Genomic DNA, 13218 nt, shown 5'->3' on the forward strand with positions numbered 1-13218 from the left:
GCATTAAAGTGACTTAAAAGTTACGATTTTAAATTTAGGCTGATATTTAAAAAGTGGTAGCTAATCATTAGGCTCTTCCACTTTAAATATTTTCATATCAGTTTTCTTTTACTTGTTAGTTTAGTTTTCCTTGAATTTTGTTATTTATTTAGCCCTTACAGACTTTACTGTTAAGTTAGAGTGAGCATATCACTTTGGAATTTAGTGTCTTTTGATCTTAGTTATGTCAGTTGTTTAAATGGGAGACTGTCTATGAAAATGTTTTAAATGTAAAGTACTACATAAATTAATACTAACATTTTGTTTTCACTTATGCTTTTTTATTTTTGTCATTTTCTCAGCATTTAGACTTTTTATATAATATTTATCACTGAATAGTTTTTATTACTTACATCTTTATTTTACATTTTATTGTATTTAAATATTCTCCCAGCATCATAAACACTAGAATCCTATTTTATTAACATCTTAGATCGCAGTGTCTTATTTGGGTAATAATTTATTAAAATTTAATAAATTACTAAAGATGCTTTTGTGAAAAAATTAATGAATAAGGTAGTTTTGTCTTATTATGCCATTTCTGTCTTTAGAAATAAAATAGAATTCTGTAATTATTAAAGCTGACTTATTCTGGAGTTTCATGACTAGCAAAGAGGCCTGGTTATATTTCCCTCCCTATGCAGTTCTTTTACTGCTTTGCTTTTCTTCTTGCCTGATTATTACTATTTTTGTAATGCTTCTTTCTTTCTTTCCTCTTCTCCACTCAGTCCCACCAGAAGATATTGTAATAGAAAGGCTTTTAGTTACTCTTTGAAAATGGACTTTTGGTACAAATTCAAAATTGAATTATTTCTCTAATTCAATCTTCTTTATCCATGGTATCTTTTCTCATTTACTTTTCCCAAATGATATGTTTCTCCCTTCTTTAATCTAAGAATACTCAATAATGTGATTGATCCATTAAGTTATTGCAGCTTTTAACATTTGGTTTTATATGGCTTCAGTTTTTTTTCTATAATCTTGAAATTTTAAGGACTTCGCTGTGTAGAATTTCAGAAGAGCCAAGGTAATGGTTTGCAGAAGTATTTTTAGATGATAAAAACGCTTTGAACCATATCATTTTTCTAAGAGAGGCTGAAAGTGAAAAATTGGTGATGACTGAACATATTACTCCTCCTACCATTAAAAATTCCATGTAGCATTACAAGAATTAATTTCTAGCAGAGGTCTGCCACAAATATTTTTAAAATACTGAGGTAGTTAATTCTGAAAATTTAGCATAACTGTGATCTGATACTAATGAACAATCCCACCTCTTAAAATTGTTCATAATTTCCATCTGTTTGCTGTTGATAATAGCCAATATAACATGTGTGAGGTGATATCTGGTTGTGGTATTGATTTGCATTTCCCTTATAATTAGTGATGTTGAGCATCTTTTCATGTACCTATTGGCCATATGTTTACCTTTTTTTGGAAAAATGTCTGTTTAGACCCTCTGCCCATTTTGTAATTGGATTTGTTTTTTCAATTGAATTGTATGAGTTTTTTATGTATTTAGAATATATTAACCCCTTATCAGGTACATGGTTTGCAAATATTTTCTCCATTGCTTAGGTTACCTTTCATTTTGTTAATGGTTTCCTATGCTTTGCAAAGGCTTTTTAGTTTAACGTATTTCCACTTGTTTATTTTTGCTTTTGTTGCCTTCTATGGATTGTTTTTTAAATGGTTCCAAGCACCATTCGGAATGTCATTGAGTAAGAAGGTTCTATGCAAGGCCAGAATGTATATAGTAAGAGATCACATTACCAGCGAAGCATTAAGGTTGAGATATGGTGTCCATCCCTCTCTCTCCCCCACTGCTTCTTCAAGACTTAGATTGTTCGAGGCCACTAAATTTCTGTTCAGGTTGAAAGTTTGCCAGAACACCGTCATTAACAGGGATGCCCTTTTGCCTTTCTTGCACAATTTTCTATCTTTCTCATAAAATAGTTAAGTTCATTAAAGTCATTTTATTTTTTTAAAGTTGTCATCAACATAAACAATTTTGGATTCATGAGGAGTATTATGAAATGTTTGATATCACTGATGTCAGTGGCAGCATGGGGTAGCAGATGAGAGCCTGGTTTATAAATTCTGCAAGGAGATTCAAGACAATGAAATAAGGAATGACATAGACATAGCTAAATGCTATTCCTACTTTAGAGCTGAGCAGAATACTATCATAAACCATATATATATATTTTATCATGATCGCTCTTTCTTTTTCCCCAGAATCTAAACTATACAATGAAAAAGAAAGTTGCTAGGTCTTACTAGATGCCTACTATAACCCATGCAGAGTGCAAAGTATTTTTACATTGTGATCTTGTTACCACTGGGGTGATGTGAAATCTGGCATCTCCTCAGAAGCATGGGGGAGGAGAGGGATAACAGTGCAGAAGTGTAGTTAGCATTTATCCTTGGTTCTTCCTCATTGATGCAATGAAGAATCAGAGGCCAGTGAGATTTAGAAAAGATTTATTAAAGGTATATTTTAGAAAGACAAAGCGTGCCCCAGAGAGGCACACGGTTTCAGTGAAGAGCTGTTACAGAGCACAGTAACAACAACCAGGATAACCAGCACAAAAGCGCCCAGAAGTAGGAATGTCTGCATTATAGCTGGGCTGCGATGGGTGGTTCTTAGGTGATTGGCAAGTGAGGTCATTGATTGACCCTTGGCTGCTATATAACTTTGCCTAGTGCACAAATGCATAGCCAGAATTCTACTACCACTGGGGTGTTCTTTGGGCGGTCTCTAGGCTGGGCCCCTATTCCTTTGTTCTCCCTGTCATTCACGTCTGACTAGCTACCTCACAATCCCATTTTGACCTGATGCTAATTCCAAGATGAAATATATTCAACCTATTTTGTAGAGGTCAGAAAATTGATGCTTTGGTTATTGGACTTTAAAAAAGGAATGAGAAGAAAAGATACTCATCAAAAGTTATATACAAAGTAGAATTCCAGTCCATTTTTTTCAGGTTAAAATTTCCCTAAACATCTTTAAAAGGAGATAAAAATATAGCCATATATTTGAGACATAATTCTGTTTTTAACTGTCCATTTAAAATATATTTCATCTCAACATGCTTAGTGAAGTGTTCTCATGCTTTATTAATAATGATCTTAATTTTCTCCCCCTCTCTTTTGGTTTCAGGGAAAGAACTTGTCTCTTTTCCTCAGCATTAGTCTGTTAACTTTCTGGGGAACTTCCCTTTTGGGTGCCCGTTTGTACTGGATGGGAAATAAACCACCAAGCTTTTCCAACTCTGACAACCCAGCTGCTGACTCGGATAGCTTCCTGGCTCGCACGCTCACCTTCTTTTACCTACCAACCAAGAACCTCTGGCTGTTGCTCTGCCCAGATACCCTCAGTTTTGACTGGTCAATGGATGCTGTGCCTCTGGTCAAAACAATTTGTGATTGGAGAAACCTACACACTGTGGCCTTCTATATTGGACTCCTCCTCCTTGCCTACTACGGTTTGAAGAGCCCAAGCATGGAAAGAGAATGCGATGGGAAATTTGTAACAAATGGCAAGCAGAATGCAAATGGACATAGCTGCCATTCAGATGCGGAATATCGGAACTCAGAGATTAAGTCCAGCTTTGCATCCAAAGTGGAAAATGGCATTAAAAATAATGTATCACAGAGAACACAACTTCCTTCTACCGAGAACATTGTTGTTCTGTCTTTATCTTTGTTAATAATACCCTTTGTTCCTGCCACGAACCTGTTTTTTTATGTTGGCTTTGTAATTGCAGAGCGAGTATTATATATTCCTAGTATGGGCTTCTGTCTCCTCATTACAGTGGGTGCCAGAGCCCTTTATGTCAAAGTCCAAAAACGGTTTCTCAAGAGCTTGATTTTTTATGCTACAGCTACCTTAATTGTTTTCTATGGACTCAAGACTGTAATCAGGAATGGAGACTGGCAGAATGAGGAGATGCTGTACAGGTCAGGGATAAAAGTAAACCCAGCGAAAGGTAATGATTTATCTTATACTTTTGCCTAGACAATTTATTCTTTCTGCCTTTTTCTGTCTTTGCTTTTTGCCTTAAAACACAGTATTAAGGAAGAAGAGGTCCTTTTATGCAATACCCGTATCTTGCTCTTTTTACTTTTTAAAAAATGAGCAGTACAGTTTTAGAGACATATCAGCATATTCCATATTTGGAATAGGGAAGCCCTTCCCTCTGTTCTTGGCTGTGTTTGTCCAGAGGAATTAGAACTCCTGTTATGTGAATATATTGACTATCATAAGAGCTTAGAAAAACGCTTGCTTTCCACATTTTAAAATACTGATATGGACATTTATCTCTTTCATCGTGTAATAAAAGTCAAGTTATACCCCTTAAGTATACTTTTGCTCTTCTGTTTTCTGAGCATTGCCTGAGAAAATACCACAAGACTTAACGTTGACATCTTTAACAGATTTGGAGATAAGGCTACCTCTGAATCTTGGAATCATGTCTCTAGGTGTCATTGTGTACGCTTACAAGTGTGAGTCACCCTTAGCTTTGCAGAGGCTAAATAATCGGGGTGTTGCCAAGTAGTTAGCACTTGGGGCAATAAACTTTTCACTGTACAATGAAAAGATTGATCATACTTTTTATTGTTTTTGATTTCTAAAGTTATTTTAGCAAATCTCAGAATCTATAGCCTGAGTATAAAGTAGTTTCCTTTAAAGCATAAATGAATAGTAAAAAACTATTTTAGTGTATTTACCTGGTTTAGGAAATTACTTTGATGATAGAAACTAGAGAGCAATTGAATAAAATTAAGTTTACATTTTAATTGCAGAAATATTTACTAGTAAATAGTGCCAAATAGTCTTGTTCTTCATAAGTCATTTTTTAGTTATCCCTTAAATTATGTTTGCTTGCATAGAATTTAAACTGGTCTTTTTCTACTTTTTCAAACACAATTCTATACCAGTATTCAGATACGAAAAGTAAGAAAGTGTTCCAATGTATGGAATGACTGCTGATATATATCATGATATATATTGAAAGATCTAGATACCCCAGAAGCATCCTTATCTGATTGCCAATTAAATCAAGAATTTAGTGAGCAACTATACCTATCTTTAAGCCAAGGAACTAATTCTTGGTACCTTTAAGGTGTAATAGATTGCAGGGATTTTAATGGGACTAGAAACATTAAAATTGAGCTAGTGCATAGCATATAATTCCTCAGTTCTGAAAAAATCTTCACCATGTGGCTTTTAGGTAGAGTGCTACAAAAGTTATTGAATGCTTGAACCTAGCTCTTGCTGTTAAAATTGTTGCAATCAGTTCTCACAGAATGCTTTTCAGGTTTTCTTCATTGGTGATTTAAGTATATTAAAGAAGTCTATGTTGCCAGTTTATTTTCCCGCTGTTTAAAACAGATAAATAGTAAGGAATTAAAAGAAAAAAAAATCAACATACTATTTGCATCACAGGGTTGTTCTGAGGATTTATTAAATGTATTGGTTGAGTTTTAAGCTACGGTAACAAAGAACCATGATAACAGTGACTTAAATAAGATAGAAGCTTTATTCTTTCATGTAGCAGTCTAAGTATGTGCAGCCCAGAGCTGATAAGATGGCGCCATGGGTTTTCAGGATCCAAGCTCCTTCTCCTTTGTTCTCTTGCCATGTCAGTAGTGTCACCCTGTCTGTATGGTCCAAAATGGCTCATTATCACATCAGCACTTCAGCTAAGAGGAAAAAGGACAGAAAAGGGCAAATGGTGGGTGTACCCATTCTCTTTAAGAGCATATCACAGATATTGCACACCCCGTGTTCGCTCACAGACTATTAGCCACATCAAGCTTCAAGGAAGGCTGAGACGTGATCTCTTTATTCCGGGAAGCCAAGTACCCAGACAAATTTTACTTCTCTGGAAGAAAGGGAGGGCAAGTACTCAGATACTGGAGTCAAGTGTCACTTGCTGTCCCGAAGTACGTGAAAACATTTTGTAAAGTAGATATTTTCCAGCATTACATACTATTACTGTTGACAGTTATGATTATGAGTCTGATTAAGTTATTTTGGTGACATGTTTGATCATTTGTTCAGTTATCCATTTACTCGATCGTATGTTCACTTATTCATTCACTCAGTGAAATGATTACTAAAACATTTACTTGATTTTCAATATAGGTCTATGTCTTTTTCTTAACAAGAAATGCTCTAGTACTTAGGCACTCAAAATATTATTAGTTAAATGAATACACAACTGACCAGTATTAGAAGTCATTTGAGATATCAAAAATTGAATTCTTAAACCACTGTACTCCAGCCAACTGCTTTACCTGAAGCCTTTACCATCTCAGTTTATGGCAACTCCATTGTCCCAGCAGCTCTGGTCAACACTTTGGAGTAATCCATACTTCCCCTTTCTCTTTCACATCCTACATCTATTTCATCAGCAAATTCTCTCTGCTCTGCCTTCAAAAATGCACCCAAAACTTGAGGACTTTTTACAACCTCCACTACTACCACCATGGCCCAAGACAATTTCTTCTTTCATCAGATTATTACTAAAAAATGTGACCTGATCTCCCTGCTTCTATTTTCTGCCTTTTATCATGCCTTGTAATGTTTTGTTGAAACTGACAAGATGTATTGGGCAATAGTGTTACCTTTGGGACCAATTGGAGATTGGTGTTGCCCCAACAGCTGGGGAAGGGAGAGGGGTAAGATGGCTCAGAAGTATAGTTAGCATTTTTCCTCTGTTCTTCCTCACCGATGCAGTGAAGAATCACAGGTCAGTGAGATTTAGAAAAGATTTATTAAAAGTATGTTTTAGAAAGACAAAGCATGCCCCAAGGAGGCACATGGTCCCAGCGAAGAGCTGTAACAGAGCGCTGTAACCACAATAACCAAAACAAAGGGGCCACAAAAAGGCCACAAAAGCCACAAAAGGCCACAAAGGGCAAAAAAAGGCCCAGAAGTGGGAATGTCTGCATTATATTTGGGCTGTAGTGAGTGGTTCCAAAGGCATTCCTAGGTGATTGGCAAGTGAGATCATTTTGTTTGATTATTGGGGTGTTCTTTAGACGGTCTCTAGGCTGAGCCCCTATTCCTTGTTCCCACTGTAGTCATATCTGACTTGCTTCCTAACAATAGGAATTGAGGTAAATAGGCTTACTGTGAGGTTTTGTGTTAATCTGGCTAGGAATTAGTCTGTGTTTAATGTTTGCTGTAGTTGTAGGTGGTAGAGGCATCAAATTTTCCTGGTGTCCTTGTTCTGATCTTTCCAGACTTAGACTTCCCTAAAGACTCAGAGTCTGTATTTTGCATCTCTTTCCTCTGTAATCCCATTATTACACCAGAGTCTTGTTGGTATGTTGTTAAAATATGTGTGTCAGGGTGGGGGGAGGGGAAGTTCAATTATTTTATGATTAAATTCTAGTGTCTCTGAGCTATGGCCTTCCTGAATATTTATTAGTTTTCTCTACTCCCCTTCCAGTCGAGAGGGGTTTGGAATGAGAGGAACGCCCTTCCTCCTCAGCCCAAGGCTTTCGTAGGGTCTTTCCCCTGGAGAGTAGACCTTTGTTATGGAAAAAATCAAGGCATTCAGCTGTTCCCCCTTATCAGAGGTTTTGCTTTCTGTGCTTTCAGTTACTCAGGGTCAACTTGATCTGAAAATGTTATAAAGAAAACTCCAGAAATAAACAGTTCATAAGTTAAATGGAGTGCCATTCTGAGTAGTGTGAGGAAACCTCAGGCCGTCTGTACTGTCCTGTCTGGGACATGAATGATCTCTTTGTCCAGTGTATTCATGCTGTACAGCAGGTCCTTGAATGATAGCATTTGGTCATAACATTGATGAGAAAAAAAATCAGTTCCCAGAGGGGGCCACTGTCTGTGTAGAATTTGCACATTCTCCCCATGTCTGCGTGAGTTTTCTCTGGATATCCCCATTTCCTCCCACATCCCAAAGATGTGCATGTTAGATTCATTGGTGTGTCTAAATGGTCCCAGTCAGTGTGAGTGCGGTGCATGTGAGTGCACTCTGCGATGAAGGGCGTCCTGCTCGCATGAGCTGCTGTAGAAGAGGCTCAGGCCACCTGCCACCCTGAACTGGAATAAGTGGGTTGGAAACTAGTTCTCTTACTTGTTTTTATTAATCTTTCTTAAATGTATGTCTAGCTCACATTTATTTGAAAGTTTAATATTAGACATGTTTTAAGTCTTTATTTAGAGGTTTAGTGAGGTTTTTGTGACCAGAAATATTCCATAGGTACTTAACTCTTGTTTATATCAATTAGCCTATGGTAAAATTGGTTTCCTTATACGTCATTTTGCCTAAAGTCTCTGTTTTCAAGAACCTGTGGACTACATTAAGTGCGGACTTAAAGTATACCCTACCTACCTTGTCTCAGTTATGGGATCTGTTGTCAAGGAGAGAGAGAAGGAAGGAGAGAGTGAGGGAGGGAAGGAGAGAAGGAGAGAGAGAGAGAGACTGTATGCACATAACTTTCATTACAATATATTGTTATAATTGTTCTATTTTATTAGGTATTGTTGTTAATCTCTTACTTGCCTAATTTATAAATTAAACTTTGTCATAGATATGTACAGATAGGAAATAACATATATGTAATCATATACCACATAACACATAATGACATTTCTGTCAATGACGGACTGCATATATGACAGTGTCTTCAAAGATTATAATGGAGCTGAAAAATTTGTATTCTAGTGAGATAGTAGCTGTCATTAAGTCCTAATATGATGCATTACTCACATATTTGTGATCATCTGGTGTAATCAAACCTACTGCATTGCCCATCGTATAGGTTTGAGTAAGTGTATTCTCTGATGTTTGTACAAGAAAAAATTGCCTAACGATGCCTTTCTCAGAATGTATCCCATTCTTAGGTACACATGCCTGTATAGGGTTTTGTACTTTCCATGGTCTCAGACATCCACTAGGGATCTTGAAATGTATCCCCCAGATAAGGGAGGACTACTGCATTTTAAAAGGTTTATTCTTCCCCTCCCACTACAAGAGCCAGGGCAGCATCTTTCTTGGCTTTTCAAAGTGATAACCTGGTGGTGCCCATGGAGGCAAACCCCACAAAAGTGTAGAGGCTTCTAAATTTACTGTGGCCTCTATGAGTTTCTCACTGTCAAGCTAGTCTGCATTCAGCTTCCAGGCTACTCTTCAAAATTATCAGTTAATTTTTTTTTAATAATTAACAACTTCTGCTCTGGGTAATCACATCTCTGCTGTGATTCTGAATTTGTCTCTCCAGATTTTAGGGTGATGGTTTGCCCTGTGACCTAAGTTCACTGCTGGTTATAAGAAAAGTCATTGATTTTTTATTTGTTTAGTTTTTTCTTACTGTAAAGATGAGAGTGACAGCTTCCAACATCTTTATATGTCACGAGCTGAAGCCCTGCTTTCATTTTTATATCACTTAGAGGCTACATTTAAATAGCAGCCCTAATGATCCTTTTGAAACACCAGAGTCTGGTATTCACTGCTCCCAGGTCTTCACTGACTCCCCATTTGTCTCAGAGGAAAAGCACAGACTTGACCCTATACTTCCACCAGACCCCTTTGATGGGTCTTCTGTATGCCATGTAAACTCCTACCTCAGAGCTTTTGCATTTGTAATTGCTTCTTCATGGAATGTGTTTCCTAGGATGTTCTCACCTCTGTCTCTGTCACCTCCTTTAGGACTTTGGTTAAATTTCGCATTATAAGTAAGTTGCTTTATGTAAAATTGGCTACCCTTTTAAAAATCGCAACTGCTCATCTGCCTCTACCTTATCCAGTATTTTCTATTCTCTTCCTGTGCTTCATAATACTTAATACTATTTGACATACTACATTTTCCTTGTTTATGTGTTTATTGTCTGAATAAATTTCCAGCATACACTAGAATGTAAGCCACAAGAAGGCAGGGATCTTTGCATTTTTAAGATGCCATATATGTAGCAACTAGAACAGTGCCTGTTAGAGAAAACACATTTAGTAATGAATACATTGAATAATAAATGTTAAAACATAATCCTTCTCCTTAAAGAGGATTTATAATCTATTTAGAGATAAGGTGTACATGCATAAAGAAAGCAAAAGTATAAAATATTAAGCTGTTGATATACTGTGTAGTGAGGCTTGCTTCATAATAAGAGGGATGAAAATGGTAGTGAAATTAGTTTTGGATTCCATGACTGCCTTCTGTGACATATGCTTCCATTTTGATACAAAGCAAAACTCTTTAAATCCACGTTCCTTACTTTTTTATTTGTAACATGCTAATAATAATTCTGTCTACGGTTACTTTCTTAGAAATTATGAGACTGGCAGTAATCTTCCTTAAGGCAGATTTTTCTTACTTTATTATGTTATTTGAGCCTAGCAAAAGATTAGAAACTCTTTAAAGCCAGTCTTTTCATAAGGTTGTCTGAGATTACAGTTATTTCATTGAGTTAGGTTTTTTTACTTTGTATGAAAATCTTTGCAGACTTTGGACTTCTTCAGTCTACCATGTGCTTTAACAGAATATGATTTTAAGCCTCATGAAGTGTTGTGCTTTTAAGCTGCTTTCTTCAGTAATAGGTCCTGTAGACAGCTGCCAGTCATTAACTGATTGGATGCAAATGATGATGAGTAAAGCCTGTCACAGTGACTGTGCTGCTAATTTATGGTTTAAATTGGGATAGAAGAGAAATGATAGCTGATTTGGATGATGTAAACCACAAGTCCTGTCTCATTATGTGGTTGATAATGTCAGGAGAATACTAGACATGGTTGATTACTGTAGTTTACTGATTTCACAATGACTCTTTGCATTTTTGTGCTTAGGAAAGAGGAAATTTTCTCTGAGGACTGCTTTAATGAGCAAGCCACATAATATTTAAAAGGGCTGTTTTTCTGTTTAAAACAACATTTTATAAACCATATTGATTAGTATTTGCTTGAAACAAGCATTTCTTAATTCATTATAAAGTGGTTAAATGTATGTTTACCTCTGTTGGCCTCTGACCTCATCTGAATCCCCATGTGTCTTCAGCTCTCTGTAGAATTTGGCACTATTGGTCTCTGCTTTTATAGCTTTCAAGGCAGTACACAATTTTGACTTTCTTTCATTTTCCACAGCTCTCTCTTTTGCGGTTTTGCCTCCTCCCTGAATTGATTGATTCATCAAGATTCTGTCCAACGACTGTCTTTATTTGCCTTTCTGTATGGAATCTAGAATACTACTGTATGTACAGTATGAGGTCAATAAATGTGTCATTGAATCCTTAAGTTATTTTCCCCATGACCTCATATCTATGTGCAACTTCTCCACTTGGGTGATTTGCCAGCATCTCAAACTCATCACTTGTCTTTTCTAAAACCAACTACTTGCCAACATCCTTATTAATTAAGGTTACAAGCACAGACTAACAAAGTTATTATAGAAAAATAGACCAGTGAGCACACAAACATAAAAAGAATGATAGTGTATAGGTGATATATCTGGTATGCTAAAAGACATTAAAATTTTTTATGTTATTAAAAATCAAATTACTTCTTTAGAATGGTTTAAATTTGCTTTATAGAGCATATGACTATATCAATTTGCTTTAAAAACATATGCCTTTGATTCCTAATTGTTTGAAAATAATTTCTTAAAAAATAATTAAGAAGAATTAAGCAAGGTTAATCCAAGGAAAATTTGTTAAGAAGCTGAAGTTTATTTAAATTGTTTTGCATTTTTTAAATGAAATTTATTGAGGTGACATTGGTTAATAAAATCATATACGTTTCAGGTATACAGTTCAATAGTACATCATATGTATATTGCATATACATATGCATCCAAAGTTAAATTTCCTTCCATCACCATATATTTGACCCTCTTTACCCTTATTTACCTTCCCCCTTCCCTTTTTCCCTCTGGTAACCACTAAACTGTTGTCGGTGTCCATGAATCTCTGTTTCTTTTGTTCCTTTGTTGCTTTCAGTTTTATATCCCACGTATAAGTGAAATCATATGGTCCTCAACTTTTTCTGTCTGATTTATTTTGCTTAGTATGATAATCTCAGGATCCATCCATGTTGTTGTAAATGGTAGTATTTCATCTTTTCTCATACCTGAGTAATATTTGGTTTATTTTTAATGCCCGTTTCTAATGTAAATATGTAAAACGATCAATATAAAGGACATATATATGATACACATATTTGATACTCTAAAGGTGATTACCCAGGCATTCAATGTTCATCCCCTTCTAGTGCAAATAACACATACTGCCCATACAGATAAAGAAAAACAGAGACAAAATAGTTGTTTCAGCTATGGAGCATTTGACAAATTTTTTTCTTCCTGGATTTCTGTAATATTGATACTCCTATTTCAACTTCACATGGTTTCAAATTTCAAGAAACAAATATGTTGAAGGAATATAATTTTATTTAGGAAACAACTCATAATTTAAATGAAATCTAAACCTCTAAGTCATGTGAAACTGACTAATTCATTGTGGATTTTGTGGTCTAAGTTTTTGTTTACCTCTGAGTGTCTTCTTTATTTATGGTGAATTGCAATTAACCAGCTAACTTTGAAATTAAGTAGTAAAATTTATGATAGTTTTTGAAATTTTATGTCTAAAGTACGATGAAAATTTTCAAAAGAGGTTCAGATTTTATATAATGCATAAAATTTAACAGTTGAGTCAGGAAGGGAAACCAGTATAGTATATTGTTAAGACTGACTAGCCTGAATTAAAAAGTTATAAAATACAGATTTTCATTTTTAACAGAGAGATATTGTAGTAGTTAGGTAGCTAAAAGAACTAGTAAAGAATGAAGGAGAAAAATAGTACAAGGTTGAATCAGGCTTCAATAGGGTAAAGAAATTATATTGCTTCATTTCGAAAAGGTTCATCTCTTCTCTTTTGAGTAGAAAAAAGAAATAGATAAATAATGGGGCTGACAGGAATAAAATTAAAATGTCTCATCAACTCAACTAGAATAAAATAGTTTAAAAAGTAAATTTGCTCAATTGTTAAATTGAGGCCCCATTTAAACATTTGATTCTTGAAATCAACCATGATTGTTTTTCAGTTGTGATGGTGTATTCACAGAAATTCAGAAGCATGATTTCTTTGCCTCTATGAATGGACTGGTATATAATTTTTTTGTTCTTGCTCTAATGACTGTGAATAGGCTGTTGGTA

General features: G+C 35.5%; 1 protein-coding gene across 1 annotated transcript in view; it reads left to right on the forward strand.

The window, feature by feature from the left end:
• TMTC2 (transmembrane and tetratricopeptide repeat containing 2) overlaps positions 1-13218 on the forward strand; it is a 351862-nt gene that overhangs the window by 170913 nt on the left and 167731 nt on the right. Inside the window, exon 3 of the mRNA XM_015598571.2 lies at positions 3203-4031. Within this exon, the coding sequence (XP_015454057.1) occupies positions 3203-4031 (829 nt within the window). The remainder of the gene's footprint in view (positions 1-3202; positions 4032-13218) is intronic.

Source organism: Pteropus alecto, unplaced genomic scaffold (assembly GCF_000325575.1).
Source record: "Pteropus alecto unplaced genomic scaffold, ASM32557v1 scaffold76, whole genome shotgun sequence".
NCBI lineage: Eukaryota > Metazoa > Chordata > Mammalia > Chiroptera > Pteropodidae > Pteropus > Pteropus alecto.